The sequence below is a fragment of the Nicotiana sylvestris genome, chromosome 9 (genome assembly GCF_000393655.2).
Source record: "Nicotiana sylvestris chromosome 9, ASM39365v2, whole genome shotgun sequence".
NCBI lineage: Eukaryota > Viridiplantae > Streptophyta > Magnoliopsida > Solanales > Solanaceae > Nicotiana > Nicotiana sylvestris.
This window is the reverse complement of record NC_091065.1, coordinates 1,031,083-1,044,659: the sequence shown is the minus strand read 5'-3', so window position 1 is coordinate 1,044,659 and position 13,577 is coordinate 1,031,083. Positions and strand designations below refer to the sequence as shown.

Genomic DNA, 13,577 nt, shown 5'->3' with positions numbered 1-13,577 from the left:
CCAGCGTACAGTTGGGAAGGGTTGTCTTTTGTATCTAGCCTTTCTGAGGGATGTCGGTGCAAAGACTCCCAGTATTGATTCTGTTTCAGTTGTGAGGGATTTTCCCGATGTGTTTCCTGCAGACCTGCCGGGCATGCCACCAGATAGGGATATTGATTTTGGTATTGATCTGGTGCCGGGCACTCAGCCCATTTCTATTCTACCATCTCGTATGGAACCAGCGGAGTTGAAGGAGTTAAAGGAGCAGCTTCAGGAACTCCTTGATAAAGGGGTTCATTCGACCTAGTGTGCCGCCTTGGGGTACGCCTGTTCTATTTGTGAAGAAGAAGAATGACACTATGAGGATGTGTATTGATTATAGGCAGTTGAACAAAGTAACAATTAAGAACAAGTATCCTTTGCCTCGTATCGATGATTTGTTCGACCAGATTAAGGGAGAGAGTGTGTTCTCCAAGATTGATCTCCGTTCAGGTTATCACCAGTTGAAGATCAGGGACTCAGATATTCTTAAGATAACTTTCAGGACCCGATATGGTCATTATGAGTTCTTGGTGATGTCTTTTGGGCTGGACAATGCCCCAACAATGTTCATGCATTTGATAAACAGCGTGTTTCGGCCTTATCTCGACTCGTTCGTCATAGTTTTCATTGACGATATTCTGGTGTATTCTCATAGTCAGGAGGAGCACGCGGAGCATTTAAGAGTTGTGTTGCAGAGATTGGGAGAGGAGAAGCTTTATGCTAAGTTCTCCAAGTGTGAGTTTTGGCTCAATTCAGTGGCTTTCTTGGGGCACGTGGTGTCTAGTAAGGGTATTCAGGTTGATCCGAAGAAGATAGAGGCGGTTCAGAGTTGGTCCAGACCGTCCTCAGCCACAGAGATTCGCAGCTTTCTTGGTTTGGCAGGTTATTACCGCCAATTTGTTCAGGGATTCTCATCTATCGCATCGCCCTTGACTAAGTTGACTCAAAAGGGTGCTTCATTTGTATGGCCGGATGAGTGTGAGGAGAGCTTTCAGAGGCTCAAGACAGCCTTGACCACAACTCCAGTGTTAGTTTTGCCATCAGCTTCAGGTTCATATACCGTGTATTGTGATGCTTCGAGAGTTGGTATTGGGTGTGTATTGATGCAGGAGGGTAGAGTCATTGCTTATGCTTCTCGTCAGTTGAAGCCCCATGAGAAGAACTACCCTGTTCACGATTTGGAGTTGACTGTCATTGTTCACGCGTTGAAGATTTGGAGGCATTATTTGTATGGTGTGTCTTGTGAGGTGTTTACCGATCATCGTAGCCTCCAGCACTTGTTCAAGCAGAAGGATCTCAATTTGAGGTAGTGGAGATGGTTGGAGTTGCTAAAGGATTATGATATCACTATTTTGTACCATCCGAGGAAGGCCAATGTGGTGGCTGATGCTTTGAGCCGGAAAGCGGTGAGTATGGGGAGTTTGGCATATTTTCCAGTTGGGGAGAGACCTCTTGCAGTTGATGTTCAGGTCTTGGCCAATCAGTTTGTGAGGTTAGATAATTCGAAGCCCAGTCGGATTTTGGCTTGTGTGATTTCTCGGTCTTCCTTATATGTTCGCATTAGAGAGCGACAGTATGATGATCCTCATTTTCTTGTCCTTAATGACAAAGTTCAGCACGATGATTCTAGAGATGTGACTATTGGTGATGCTGGGGTATTGAGGATGCATAGCCGATTATGTGTGCCCAATGTAGATGGGCTTCAGGAGTTGATTCTGGAGGAGGCCCATAGCTCGCGGTATTCCATTCATCCGGGTGCCGCGAAGATGTATTAGGATCTGAGATAGCATTATTGGTGGAGGAGAATGAAGAAGGACCTTGTGGGATTTATAACTTGGTGTCTTAATTGTCAGCAGGTGAAATATGAGCATCAAAGACCGGGTGATTTGCTTCAGCGAATGGATATTCCAGAGTGGAAGTGGGAGCAGATCACCATGGACTTTGTAGTTGGGCTCCCATGGATTTTGAAGAAGTTCGATGCTATTTGGGTGATTGTGGATCGGCTGACCAAGTCCGCATACTTCATTCCTGTGTGTATTACCTATTTTTCAGAGCGGTTGGCAGAGATCTATATCCAAGAGATTGTTCGTTTGCATGGTATCCCAGTTTCCATCATTTCAGATAGGGGCACTCAGTTTACTTTGCAGTTTTGGAGATCTGTGCAGGGAGAGTTGTGTACTCAGGTTGAGTTGAGCACAACTTTTCACCCTCAGACGGACGGACAGTGCGAGCGTACTATTCAGATATTGGAGGACATGTTGCGTACTTATGTCATTGATTTCGGAGGGTCATGGGATCAGTTTCTACCGCTCGCAGAGTTTGCTTATAACAACAGCTACCAATCAAATATTCAGATGGCTCCATATGAGGCTTTGTATGGGAGGTGGTGTAAATCTCCAGTTGGTTGGTTTGAGCCGGGTGAGGCTAGGCTATTGGGGACAGAGCAGGTTAACGTATTAGGACTGGTCTTTAAGTTCAGCCAATAAGGAGCTGACATGTGAATTATATATATATATTTTTTTTTGAATAAAGGGTCATTAGAGATAGGGGCACGACTATGCCAAACTATTAATGGTAGGTGCATTTTTATTCGAAAATTGACTATAAAAAGGTATTAGAAGCATGAAAGAAAACAAAGAATCTAAAAAACATATGGAAACACATGAAAAGCAATACAAAAAATAACATATTCATTAGACAGTGTAAAGTACAGATAAATACAAAGGCAAACTTGAATTAAATAACTAGACTTGTCAAAAAATGGGACCCCATACCAAAAATTAAACTAGCCACCAACCACAATACAAACCCTAAATTTAGACAAGAATAAACGTAAAGGACCACATGCAACCAAAAATTTGCTACAAAAGGACGTTCAAGCATGAAAAGAATAAAGAATCTAAAATATACATGAAAACACTTGGAAAACGACACAAAAATGCAGATTCCAACAATCCTAAACCATATATTATTTACCAAAATAATAGAATAAACTTGCTTGAAGGAAGAGAATAGTAGAAATCTTGAACTTTAAACGAATAAAGTCAAGATTTGAGTCGGACTTTTACCCTCTAAAATTGGTGACCATTTTAGCATGGAGTAGTAGGTTAGAGATTTTATGTGAAATGAAATGTGGTCTGAGTGTTTTGTTAGGTTAAAATGCTTAAGTAGGGAGTGGGTTAGTAATGACGCGGGTTACGAGTAGGTTAGTGTATTAGGACTGGTCTTTAAGTTCAGCCAATAACGAGCTGACACGTGTATTATACATAGTTTTTTTAATAAAAGGTCGTTAGAGATTAAGGTATGATTGTGTAGGTGTATTTTATTTAAAAAGGTGGAAGGAGGACATTATTGTACCAAATCCGATACTTCATGGGTTGTTTTATGGTGTGTTTGATATGAAAGAAAATATTTTTTAATTTTTTCATATTTGGTTAGCTTAAATATTTCGGATAACATTTTCCTCATGAGCTTATTCTGCTCCAATTGGAGGAAAATATTTTCCCTATCAAGAGAATGGAAAATATTTTTTAAAACTCCTTTTAAACCTTCCCGCCTATTTCTCATCCCCACCCCATCCCACTAACCCTCCCCACCCACCCCCAACCCCTACCCTAAATAGAAATATTATTAACGATACTTTCTTTTTATGTTATAGAGATAGTACTTTTTTAATTTCAATTCAACAAATGAGTATTTTTCTTTTCATGTTTAAAAAAAGTGTGTTTTTCAGTTTAACAAAAAAACTTTCTTTTCATGATGTAAAAAAAGGTATTTTCTTTCATTTCAATAAAATGATGTGGTAAAAAGTATTTTCTTTCATTTCAACAAAAAAGTTTTTCATGATATAGAAAAAATCATTTCAACAAAAAAACAGTATTTTATTTTCATGATGTAAAAAAAATATTTTCTTTCATTTCAACAAAATAAGTACTTTATTTTCATGTTGTAGAAAGAGTACTTTCTTTTTTAACCAAAAAAGAGTATTTCAATATTATTTTACGTAAAAACGTAATGCAACACATTAGTTTCTCTGTGTTTGTGTGAATTCTTAGAAGAATAATTAAATTCTTGAAGAAAAATAGAGTTCTGAAAATATTGGGTATTTGGAGGGAGAGGGGAGGAGAGCGCATGAAACATGTGGACTTGGGAAAGGGGGTGAGTGAGTAGAGTACAACAACAATAACAACCTAGTAATAATACCATTAGTGGGGTCTGCGGAGGGTAGAGTGTACGCAGACCTTACCCTACCCATGAGGGTAGAGAGGCTGTTTCCGGGAGACCACAACAACAACAACAAAAGATCTGTAAAATAACAGAAAATATACAAATAAGATCAGCACCGTAAGTGACAACAAATAATGGGAAGGACAATAATTATGGCAATAATAAAAATTGTAAATAAAATATAAAATAAAAGTAAAAAATAATAAACAAAAAATAGAAAGTGTGATGGAACAATAACTGCTAGCAGTCCTCTATAAAACACTATCAGATTATCCAGAACAACGAAAAAAAACGCTCAACTAAATTCTAACCTACAACCCTAATGCTCGACCTTCACACCTCCCTATCCAGGGCCATGTTCTCGAAAATCTGAAGTTGCGCCATATCTTGCCTTATCACCTCGCCCCAATATTTTATTAAAAAATATTTTCTACAAAATATTTTTCGCAAATTTTTTTTCACTCAACAACCAAACAAGGAAAAATAAATCATAAAATCACTCGTTTTCCATGAAAATATTGCCAAACACACCCTTAGACCTTTTCCGAAAAATTAATTCTATTTGTCTGTCATAGAAGCTTATCAACGGTCTGTGACTGATAACACTCCCTTTTCCTCCACACAAGCAATCTTTCTAAAGGTCCCACCTTTTTCAATTCCGATAGAAAATCAAATTACTCAGATCATTATTACAAACTTCAAAGTCAATATTCAACAATCAATTCATCACTCCTTAACACAACTTCAAAATTTTCCCAGGTCAGTCAAGTAAATTCTACCCCCAATGCACAAAAAAAAAACGGATAAAAATGTTGAATTGTATATAAAATATAGACTTTTTCCATAAGAATTCAAGATTCCTAATTCCCATTTTGTAAATTGATTGTTTCAGCTAATGGGTATGAATGCTTCGATTTTTTGTTGTTGCAGGAATTGTAGAATTTTGATTATTTTTGAAGTTTTTTTCGACCCCAATTGAGTTGGGATTGAGGGGTAGTTGATTTGTTGATTAATTGATTGATCTTTGAAGATTTTACTGCAAAGAATTCCGCAAAATCCAAAAATGTTTACGAGAATATTTGGAAAACCCAAACAAGAAACAAATGCTCTAGCAACTTTAGACAAGTTAAATGAGGTATGATCCTGAATCCTGATTGGCTGTATTCTTTAAAATTTGGTTCAATTTTTCTTTTCCTTCTTGTTTGGACTCAAACAAATGGTTTACTGGTATTTGAGTAAAGTAAACCCAAATAGAATGGAATGAGTGTAATGGAATCAATATAGAGGATTTATATAGTCGATCGCAACTAGTTTGGAAATGAGGTCAGTTTGATTGACTTCCTTTTCTTTTTGAGACTACGAGTTTTTGGTATCCGGAACCCATTGACCCCACCAATTCAGATTCGTGCTGCGTATGGCCCATTAAGCAGGAAGTGCTCCCTGGCAGGAATATTTTCCAACTTCCGGGCTTGAACCTGAACCTCTGGTTAGGGATAGAGGGATCCTATCTATCCTACTATATCCCTTGGTGGTCTTTTTGTGACAACTAATTCGTGGTTGGTAGGCATCATAGAGGATTAATATAAGCATCCGAGTTTGGAATCGAAGCATGATTGTCTGAGTGATAAAAATATCTACTTTGGATCACCTTATTTATGGTTGGCAGGCATCATATGGACTCTAGGGGATCAAAATTACGTTTTCTTTGTCCATTGCTAAGTTTAAAATTGATTCTAATGAAATGGTATGTTATTTGATTAATGTGAGAACTAAAATATGGTGTGTGTGTGTGTGTGTGTGTATAGGGACGCTATTTCAGTGTTGGTAGGCATTGTGTGGACTTTAAGGGGAATCACATTACCATTTCTTTTGTCCATTTCTGTGTCTAAGTTCGATGCTTATGAAAGGTTTGTTATTTGCTGGGTGTGAGGGCCAGATTTTAGCTATACCGTGAGTTTAGAATGTCTTTTTAGGAATTGGATACTGTTCTGCTTGGATTAAATTCTTGTGGATGGTTGTATAAAGGTTTGAATTTTTTTGAAATTTACATATGCGCATTCTGTTATTATGATAATCATTTTATTTCTCAGTTTAATTACACATTTATGTTCTGTTGCAAATTAACAGTTTGTGGCTTTCTGGAATAGTTTCATCAGTTAGCTGTACTGCTTAATGAATCATATAGCACCCTGATGAATAAAAACCAAAAGAATTGAGTGAATTAAGTTCACATTGATGTTTTAGTCCCATGTAGTTTAATCCACTGATGAAAATGTTCTACGTTTGTGCTTTCTAAAAGAGAGTGCCAGCCCTCCGTTCTTCCAATGGGCTGGGATGAGATAGCTCTATGAAGTAAAATACCCTTTATGCTCAGATTCAAGCTTATGCAAATTGAGTTAAACCTATGAGGCTCTGACCTTTTGGTTGGAGAGGAATTGAAGAAGGGGGAAGAGGTTATATGTTCTTTCTTAGGAAATGTTCTCTTAGACTATGCAACTACGAGTACATATTTTTCCTTGTAGAGTTTGTTGCAGTGTTTGCTGTATCTTCAGTAATTCAAGGCAAATATGGCGGCAATTGCTGAAAAGATTTTGCAAGTGGCTACTATTTCGCTACACGAATAACTAATAGCAGATATAATTTGTATCAAGGGGTTTCTCTTTCCAGAACATCTAAGAACAAAGATAAAAATTCATCGATTTCATTTAATCTAATTTTGAGGAATTTTGTCCATTCTCTTATTTAGAGTGCCTCTGAGAAACAGGTGCTTTGTCATTTATAATTTTCACATTTTTAATTCATGCTAGTCTTTTTCTGCACACATATATCGTATGATAATTATTATACAAAAGATCTCGTGATGTCACCGTACAAGGAAATAATGAATTTCTTCCATTACTTATAAAGTTAATACGTTCCTTACATCACCATGCAATGAAATAATGAAGTTCTTTAATTATTGAAAAGGTCAAACAATGAATAAATGGAAATAATGAAGTTTTAAGAATTAATTGAATCCAACATTGAATGCACTTATGAAGGGTAACAAAGTGGATCAACATTTCGTGGTGAAGCTTCGTGCTTTTATAATTGCATAGATTTAGTTTATCGTCTACCTAATAGACAGGCTGCAGCAGTCCCATAATTGTTTCACTTCACCAAACCGTAGAACATGAATTTCCCAGTCTTCTTTTCCCTGGAAAATCAAACATGGAACTCGTCATATATAAGGATGACAAAGTAGACATTGAGTTGGCAGTCTGTCTTTATGCATAATTAATTTAATATTTATGTGGTTCTTGTGCAATAAAATATTGTCGGTGATATTTATGCATGTTATTCATTCTGCATACAAAGTGAAGCCCGTTTTAGTGAGTCTCAACTGAGACACAACTGGCTTATGGCTAAATGGTTTGACTCTAAGCATAAAGAAGGTGGAGCTACAGCACAAGGTGCTTGTATTCTTCTTGTTTACCGTGCTTAAATGAAGACATTGAACACTTTCTTCCATTCCCAAGTTTTCCAATTAACAAATGCTTTTCCAGATGCATAATGTCTACTTGTGCTAAGTCTTTCCGAATACCTTCACTTATTCATTTTTTGCGACTGCTGAAGTAGTTATTGTTTTTTGATCTTTCAAGTATTACAAAGAGCTTGAATTTAAGTTTTGGTTATGATGTACAGACACTTGAGATGCTTGAGAAAAAGGAGAAAGTTTTATTGAAAAAAACTGCTGCTGAGGTTGAAAAAGCGAAGGAATTTACTAGAGCAAAAAATAAAAGAGGTATGATTTCTTGAAAATAATTTATCAGAAGGGGCTTCTTCTTCGTATGTCGTTCTCTTGCTCGGGTTACGTTTACATTGATATTTCTGTTTTTCTGTTATGTCTTGTTTTTTTTTCCCATTTATTATTCCTATGCACTTAAGAATAGGACTTGCTACTAGAATAATCTTTTCTTATTTCTAAGGGTGAGCTGTTGTTTAGAATATTTTTGTAATCGCAGGAATTATGTAATGTTCGACCGGTTTGTTTAATTTAATATTTTGTTTTAGATGAGGTAGGTTTCCTATCGTGTACTAGCCAATTAACAGTTACATCATGAATTTATCAGTGCTGAAGAAACCATCGATACTTTTTATTTGGTACTTTCATCATATGTTGACTGCAGGAAAGGGGAAAATGAAAAATATCAAAACAGGGTCAAATGTTGCTATATTAGTTAAACCTAGAAGTTACGGCTGGGAATTGTTAACACATATTACTTTTCTAATTGAGCTTCTCCTGTTCACGTGATTTAATTTTTGGCGGGAGGTGGCTTGAAAATATCTGTTTTGACTTTTTTTATGTGTTAATGCAACAAGCAGTAGTATTTAGATATGTTTCTGCTATTTTCTTGGGATGACTGGAAAAGCTAATTAGATATTTCAAAACTAGCTTAAGCGTTGGATTTTTATTCCAACTGGATACTCTATTATCTACTAACTCTTTCAGTCTTTTCCTTATTATAATTATCATAACATTGTTTTTATTACAAGAAATTTCATATAAAACAGTTTAGATGTTCCTTCTTGACAATTTTTCTGTGGATGAATATCCGATGCGGAGTACAGTTCCAATATCAGATAGAAATTTGAGTCTCAGCTGAAGATATAAGTGAAATTATTTCCAGCTTTTGGCTTTATTCCTGGTCAACTTTTGTTTGTTATTTGGCAATTCTCTCTTAAATGTCATTGAAGCTCGGGGATTCTTGCTTTGGGATAATCTTTAACCCTTGGCTGATCTGGTTAAAGTCCTAAAAAAAGGTTTTTAGCTTCTCAGCAGAATGATAGAGGAAATTAATGTGGATAGAGTATGCTTTTATCTTTGTGGATCACACATATGTATATTCCTCAATACTTATAGTACTTCAAGAACGTACTAGGTGAATATTATGTGATGTCTTTATGTTCATGTTACTATATTTTGACTCATTATGGTTTTGCCTCTTTTTCTTCTTTTCGTCAACATTTCTGATGAATTTTTTTGTTTTTTTTTCCAGCTGCAATACAATGTTTAAAAAGGAAAAGGCTCTATGAGCAGCAAGTCGAACAGCTTGGAAATTTCCAATTACGTATCCATGATCAGGTGCTCTTGATGTTTGCTAGATCTCATAATCTTTGCATGCATTTTGTGTTGTAACATCACATTAGGCATAGGCCGGATTTATTTAATTGGATTCGGGTTTCAGATGATACTTTTAGAAGGCGCAAAAGCCACAACAGAAACTGTCGATGCTTTGAGAACTGGAGCAGCTGCAATGAAAGCCATGCAGAAGGCAACGTAAGTTGTATATGCACTATGTTGCTGTAGTATCTTTACTCCTAGTTTGCATAGTTACACAGCTTATGCACAGAAAGACTTCTGTCCTAGAACATAAAATGTTCAAACGATATATAAGAGGTCTTCACTCTTCAGTACAGACCTTTTGCTGGATGCGAGATAGCATGTTAAAGCATTAGATTTCCTTGTAGACTTCTTTTTGCATTAAATATTCTGTCTCAATTGAGTAAGTAGAGAGACTTGAACCATAATCTTAGCGGACGGATGCCATTTTATTAGATGGCTTCAATTCTGTAATACTTATATTTTCCAGTTAGGCAGTTATTATTAGTAGAGTTACAAACAAGCTTTCTACGCAGAAGCATGATTACTGTTTTGTGATATCTCTTGCATCTACGCAGTGTTGTTCTTTGTGTTGTCCAGAGTTTTTCGTTCGTCAAGGTCAAACTTAAATATATGCTGTATCTTTTGTTAAATGGGGTTTTCTTGCCTGATACCGTCTAATTTTTCTATTCAGGAATATTGATGATGTTGACAAAACAATGGATGAAATCAATGAGCAGACTGAGAATATGAAAATGATTCAGGAAGCGTTATCTACGCCAATTGGTGCAGCTGCTGATTTTGATGAAGTATCTACTTGGGCAATTCTTTGTTCTTCTATAATAGCTCCTTTCTGTTTCTGGAAAATAATTTGTATTACTTTTTGCAGGATGAGTTGGAGGCAGAACTTGAAGAACTGGAAGAAGCTGAGTTGGAGGAACAACTCCTTCAGCCTGCAACAACTGCGCCTTCTGCACCTATTCATCTGCCTACTACTGGTAGGCAACAAGTGCGTCCTGCCGCCCAGCAGAATAAAGCAGAAGAAGATGAACTTGCTGCTTTGCAGGCTGAAATGGCTCTTTGAAGAGGTCATTTTCTTGTTCTCTTTTTCTTATCATTACAACTAAGCTATGTTGCTTGGACTCTCTGAAAATGCCGCGGGGCGCGTATCTGATCCTCCAAAAGTTGTATATTTTTGGAGGATCCAACATGGGTGCGGCATCATTTTGGAGAGTCCGCGCAACATAGCAGATAAGTATTTGAGACTAGGAAATCATCATCTCGCTGTTTGACATTTGCGCTGATTTAGGTGCTAATATTGATCTACTTTTAGGAAAACTGATTAGGTGCTGTTTTCATTGGCCAATTATAAATTAATAATGCTGTACTTCTGTGCTTCTCCAAAGAACTTCTAGTTTTTGGCTCAATCGTTTGTGTCTTGGTCTTCTTTTGTGGGTCTTGCGGAAACAACGTTCTTGGCCCGGAGGGGCATAATTGGGTGGGGTAGTATGCTTTATTAACTACTCACCCCATCCCAATTTATGTGGCGGTGTTTGAATAGGCATAACATTTAAGGAAAAAAGGAGGACTTTTGAAATTTTTGGTTTAAAATAAGTCATAGAAATTTGTGTGGCCATAAATCATCTCATTAAGGGTAGAATGGGAAGTTTAATGATTAAATTATTTCTAAATAAGGAAGTATGACATTCTTTTTAGGACTGACTAAAAAGGAAAGAGTACCACATAAATTGGGACGGAGGGATTAGTTTTTAGCTTCAACTCCTGCACTTCCATTAGTTATCAGTTCAATTTATGTTGCTCATAGATTTTTCAATTGATTGAAGGAAAGAACGTTCCACATAAAACCTAGCATTATATGAGCTGTTGTTATACAAACATATTTACAAGTTGTAGGTTAAGCAAGATTAAAATGAAACTGTCCATTTCACGTCCCCCACTTTCACCTGTTTTCTCGCTGAAGTTAATCTACTTCTGCCTAGACTAGATATGGAATGAATGTGGTGGAAGCCAATGAATACCTCCATTTTTGCTTGTTTTCTTTGCGAACCTGCTTCCTTTTTCGAACTCAATGTTTCTTCAATCATTCTGCTTCCTTTTTCAACTCTTGAAACCCAACTCAAGATTTACCTTCCCTCACTTCCTCCTCAACCCATGGAAACCCCCCACTAAAGGTTGGGAAAAAGAAGGTACCTTGACTACAACCTTAAGAGTTTAGAGAATATAGACTAGAAAGAACTGATTGTGAAGTCTCCTAGTAAACACTAAACAGTCATCCAGCATTCCCAGTCATCTTTCTCACTAATCTTTCAAGATGCTAAGTGAATATAGAACTCATCTTCTTCAGGGACATCTATTGAGTAGCAACAAAGATGTAAATTCTTGGAATCAATGCAGACTTAGTTAAAGACAGGATACAATGGAAGAGAAAGATCAATATAGGTGATATTTACTAGTTAGGAATAAGTTATTAGTCTTGTTAGAGTACTCGTAATATTATTATTATTATTATTATTATTATTATTATTATTATTATTATTATTATTATTATTATTATTAATTACTATAATTTATATATGATGATAACACGAGTTGAACTTAAATGGAGGAGTGAGGATTCATAGAGCAGACCTCCAACTTGTTTGGACTGAGACGTCGTCGTTGTTGTTTGAATTATATTCATGATGCAGCTGAAATCTTGTATTTTACATTACACGTACTTGTCCGGTAGTCTTTGAAAGTTCCTGACTGTTTCATTTGGTGTTTTGCAGTTATAATCACCAAATAAAGAAGGGAATGCTGTAAAGATTGAATGTACTCTTGTGGTGGATGATTGTTTGAATTCTTGATGACCATGCTGCCTTACAAGTAACTGTATAGATTACAGGAGTTGATTTAAAATTTTATGTCAAGTTGAAATGGGAAGAGTGTGCTATTTTTATATGAAATTTTTATTCTTGAAATTGTACAAAAATTGTCTCTTCTAGCAAACATTAAAGTACACCTTTTGTTCTCCAACTTGCTGTTGTGAGTACCTGGCATTCTTCAGCAATCTGGTCAATCATATCTATCAATTTACTTATCAACCAAATCCTTTAATATAATCTGAATTTTACCACATAAAAGGTTGTTTTGATATTAATTCTGTTGCTCATAACTTAGCTTAGTTCTCAGTTTCTTTAATACATGGTTTTTCTTGGGAAAGTATATTCCCAAGCTGAGCTGTAAATGAAGTTGTACGCTCCTTTGGACATATCTCGTCTTTAATGCATTAATAGATGAATGTTTTCGATGAAAAGATACCACCTATAACCAGGGGCGGATTTAGGGGGGCGCAAGGGTGTTCACCCGAACACCCTTCGCCGAAAAATTACATTGTATATATAAGGCTAAATCTATTTTTTATCTCTATATATTAAGTTTTGAACACCCTTAACACAATCCAAAAATGTAGTTTAGTGGTCAAGGAGATTAAAAATCTACATAAGGTCATGAGTTCAATTTTCACTAGCTACAAAAATATTTTTTTGAACCCCTTTCGTGGAGATCCTGCCTCCGCCACTGCCTATAACACTCTCGCTGATTTCACTTAGCGATTTCTGTCTATGCTAGGATTTGGACTCTGATCCCTCATGGTTTTCATTTCATTGTTGATCGCTATGTTACACGCTAATGTCCGAATCAGTTGGCTCGCACCTCGGCTATTTCACTTAGCGGATTTATATCTATGCTAGGATTTGGATCCTGGTCCCTCATGAGGTTCTCGTTTCAATTCGTTGAACACTGTGTCACACCCTTTAGTGCCATGTGTTAACTTGTTCTTTGGTGGAGTAAAATCTTCTTTACTGATGGGTAATCTATTGCATATAACAAATAATGCTACTTGTTATGACATTGCATATGTTGTGGTTGATTGAGTAGATAACCCTAATCAAAACCATTGTGGTGCACTAATGAGAATAATAAGATTGGGATGGTCAAATCAAAGCAAATGAGGAGGAAGTTGGTAAAAATAGCTTTTTAATTTGAATAGAAAAAATTGATTCTTTGGAAAATAATGATTGAAGTTTAATTTTGTAATACATTATATTTGTAATTTTACTCATATAATTTTTTTCACAGGAGATCAATAAAAAATTTGAAAATTTTATAAAATTACATAGGAGTA

At 36.2% G+C, this 13,577-nt stretch overlaps 1 protein-coding gene across 1 annotated transcript; it reads left to right on the top strand.

The window, feature by feature from the left end:
- The first annotated feature begins 4,911 nt into the window (after positions 1 to 4,911).
- LOC104233276 (vacuolar protein sorting-associated protein 32 homolog 2-like) lies at positions 4,912 to 12,427 on the top strand. The gene is made up of 8 exons (XM_009786647.2): positions 4,912 to 5,007; positions 5,179 to 5,383; positions 7,933 to 8,032; positions 9,288 to 9,373; positions 9,477 to 9,568; positions 10,086 to 10,200; positions 10,281 to 10,479; positions 12,181 to 12,427. Exons 2-7 carry the CDS (start codon positions 5,312 to 5,314, stop codon positions 10,473 to 10,475), a joined length of 660 nt encoding a protein of 219 aa, XP_009784949.1. The 5' UTR covers positions 4,912 to 5,007; positions 5,179 to 5,311; the 3' UTR covers positions 10,476 to 10,479; positions 12,181 to 12,427.
- The last annotated feature ends 1,150 nt before the right edge of the window (positions 12,428 to 13,577 follow it).

What these genes read in the sequence shown, in the direction of transcription:
- LOC104233276 (XM_009786647.2), top strand. Translation starts at nt 5,312, where the DNA reads ATGTTTACGAGAATATTTGGAAAACCCAAACAAGAAACAAATGCTCTA. An exon ending in AATTACGTATCCATGATCAG is followed by an intron (nt 9,374 to 9,476) that starts GTGCTCTTGATG and finishes TTCGGGTTTCAG; the next exon opens with ATGATACTTTTAGAAGGCGC. An exon ending in AAAGCCATGCAGAAGGCAAC is followed by an intron (nt 9,569 to 10,085) that starts GTAAGTTGTATA and finishes TTTTCTATTCAG; the next exon opens with GAATATTGATGATGTTGACA.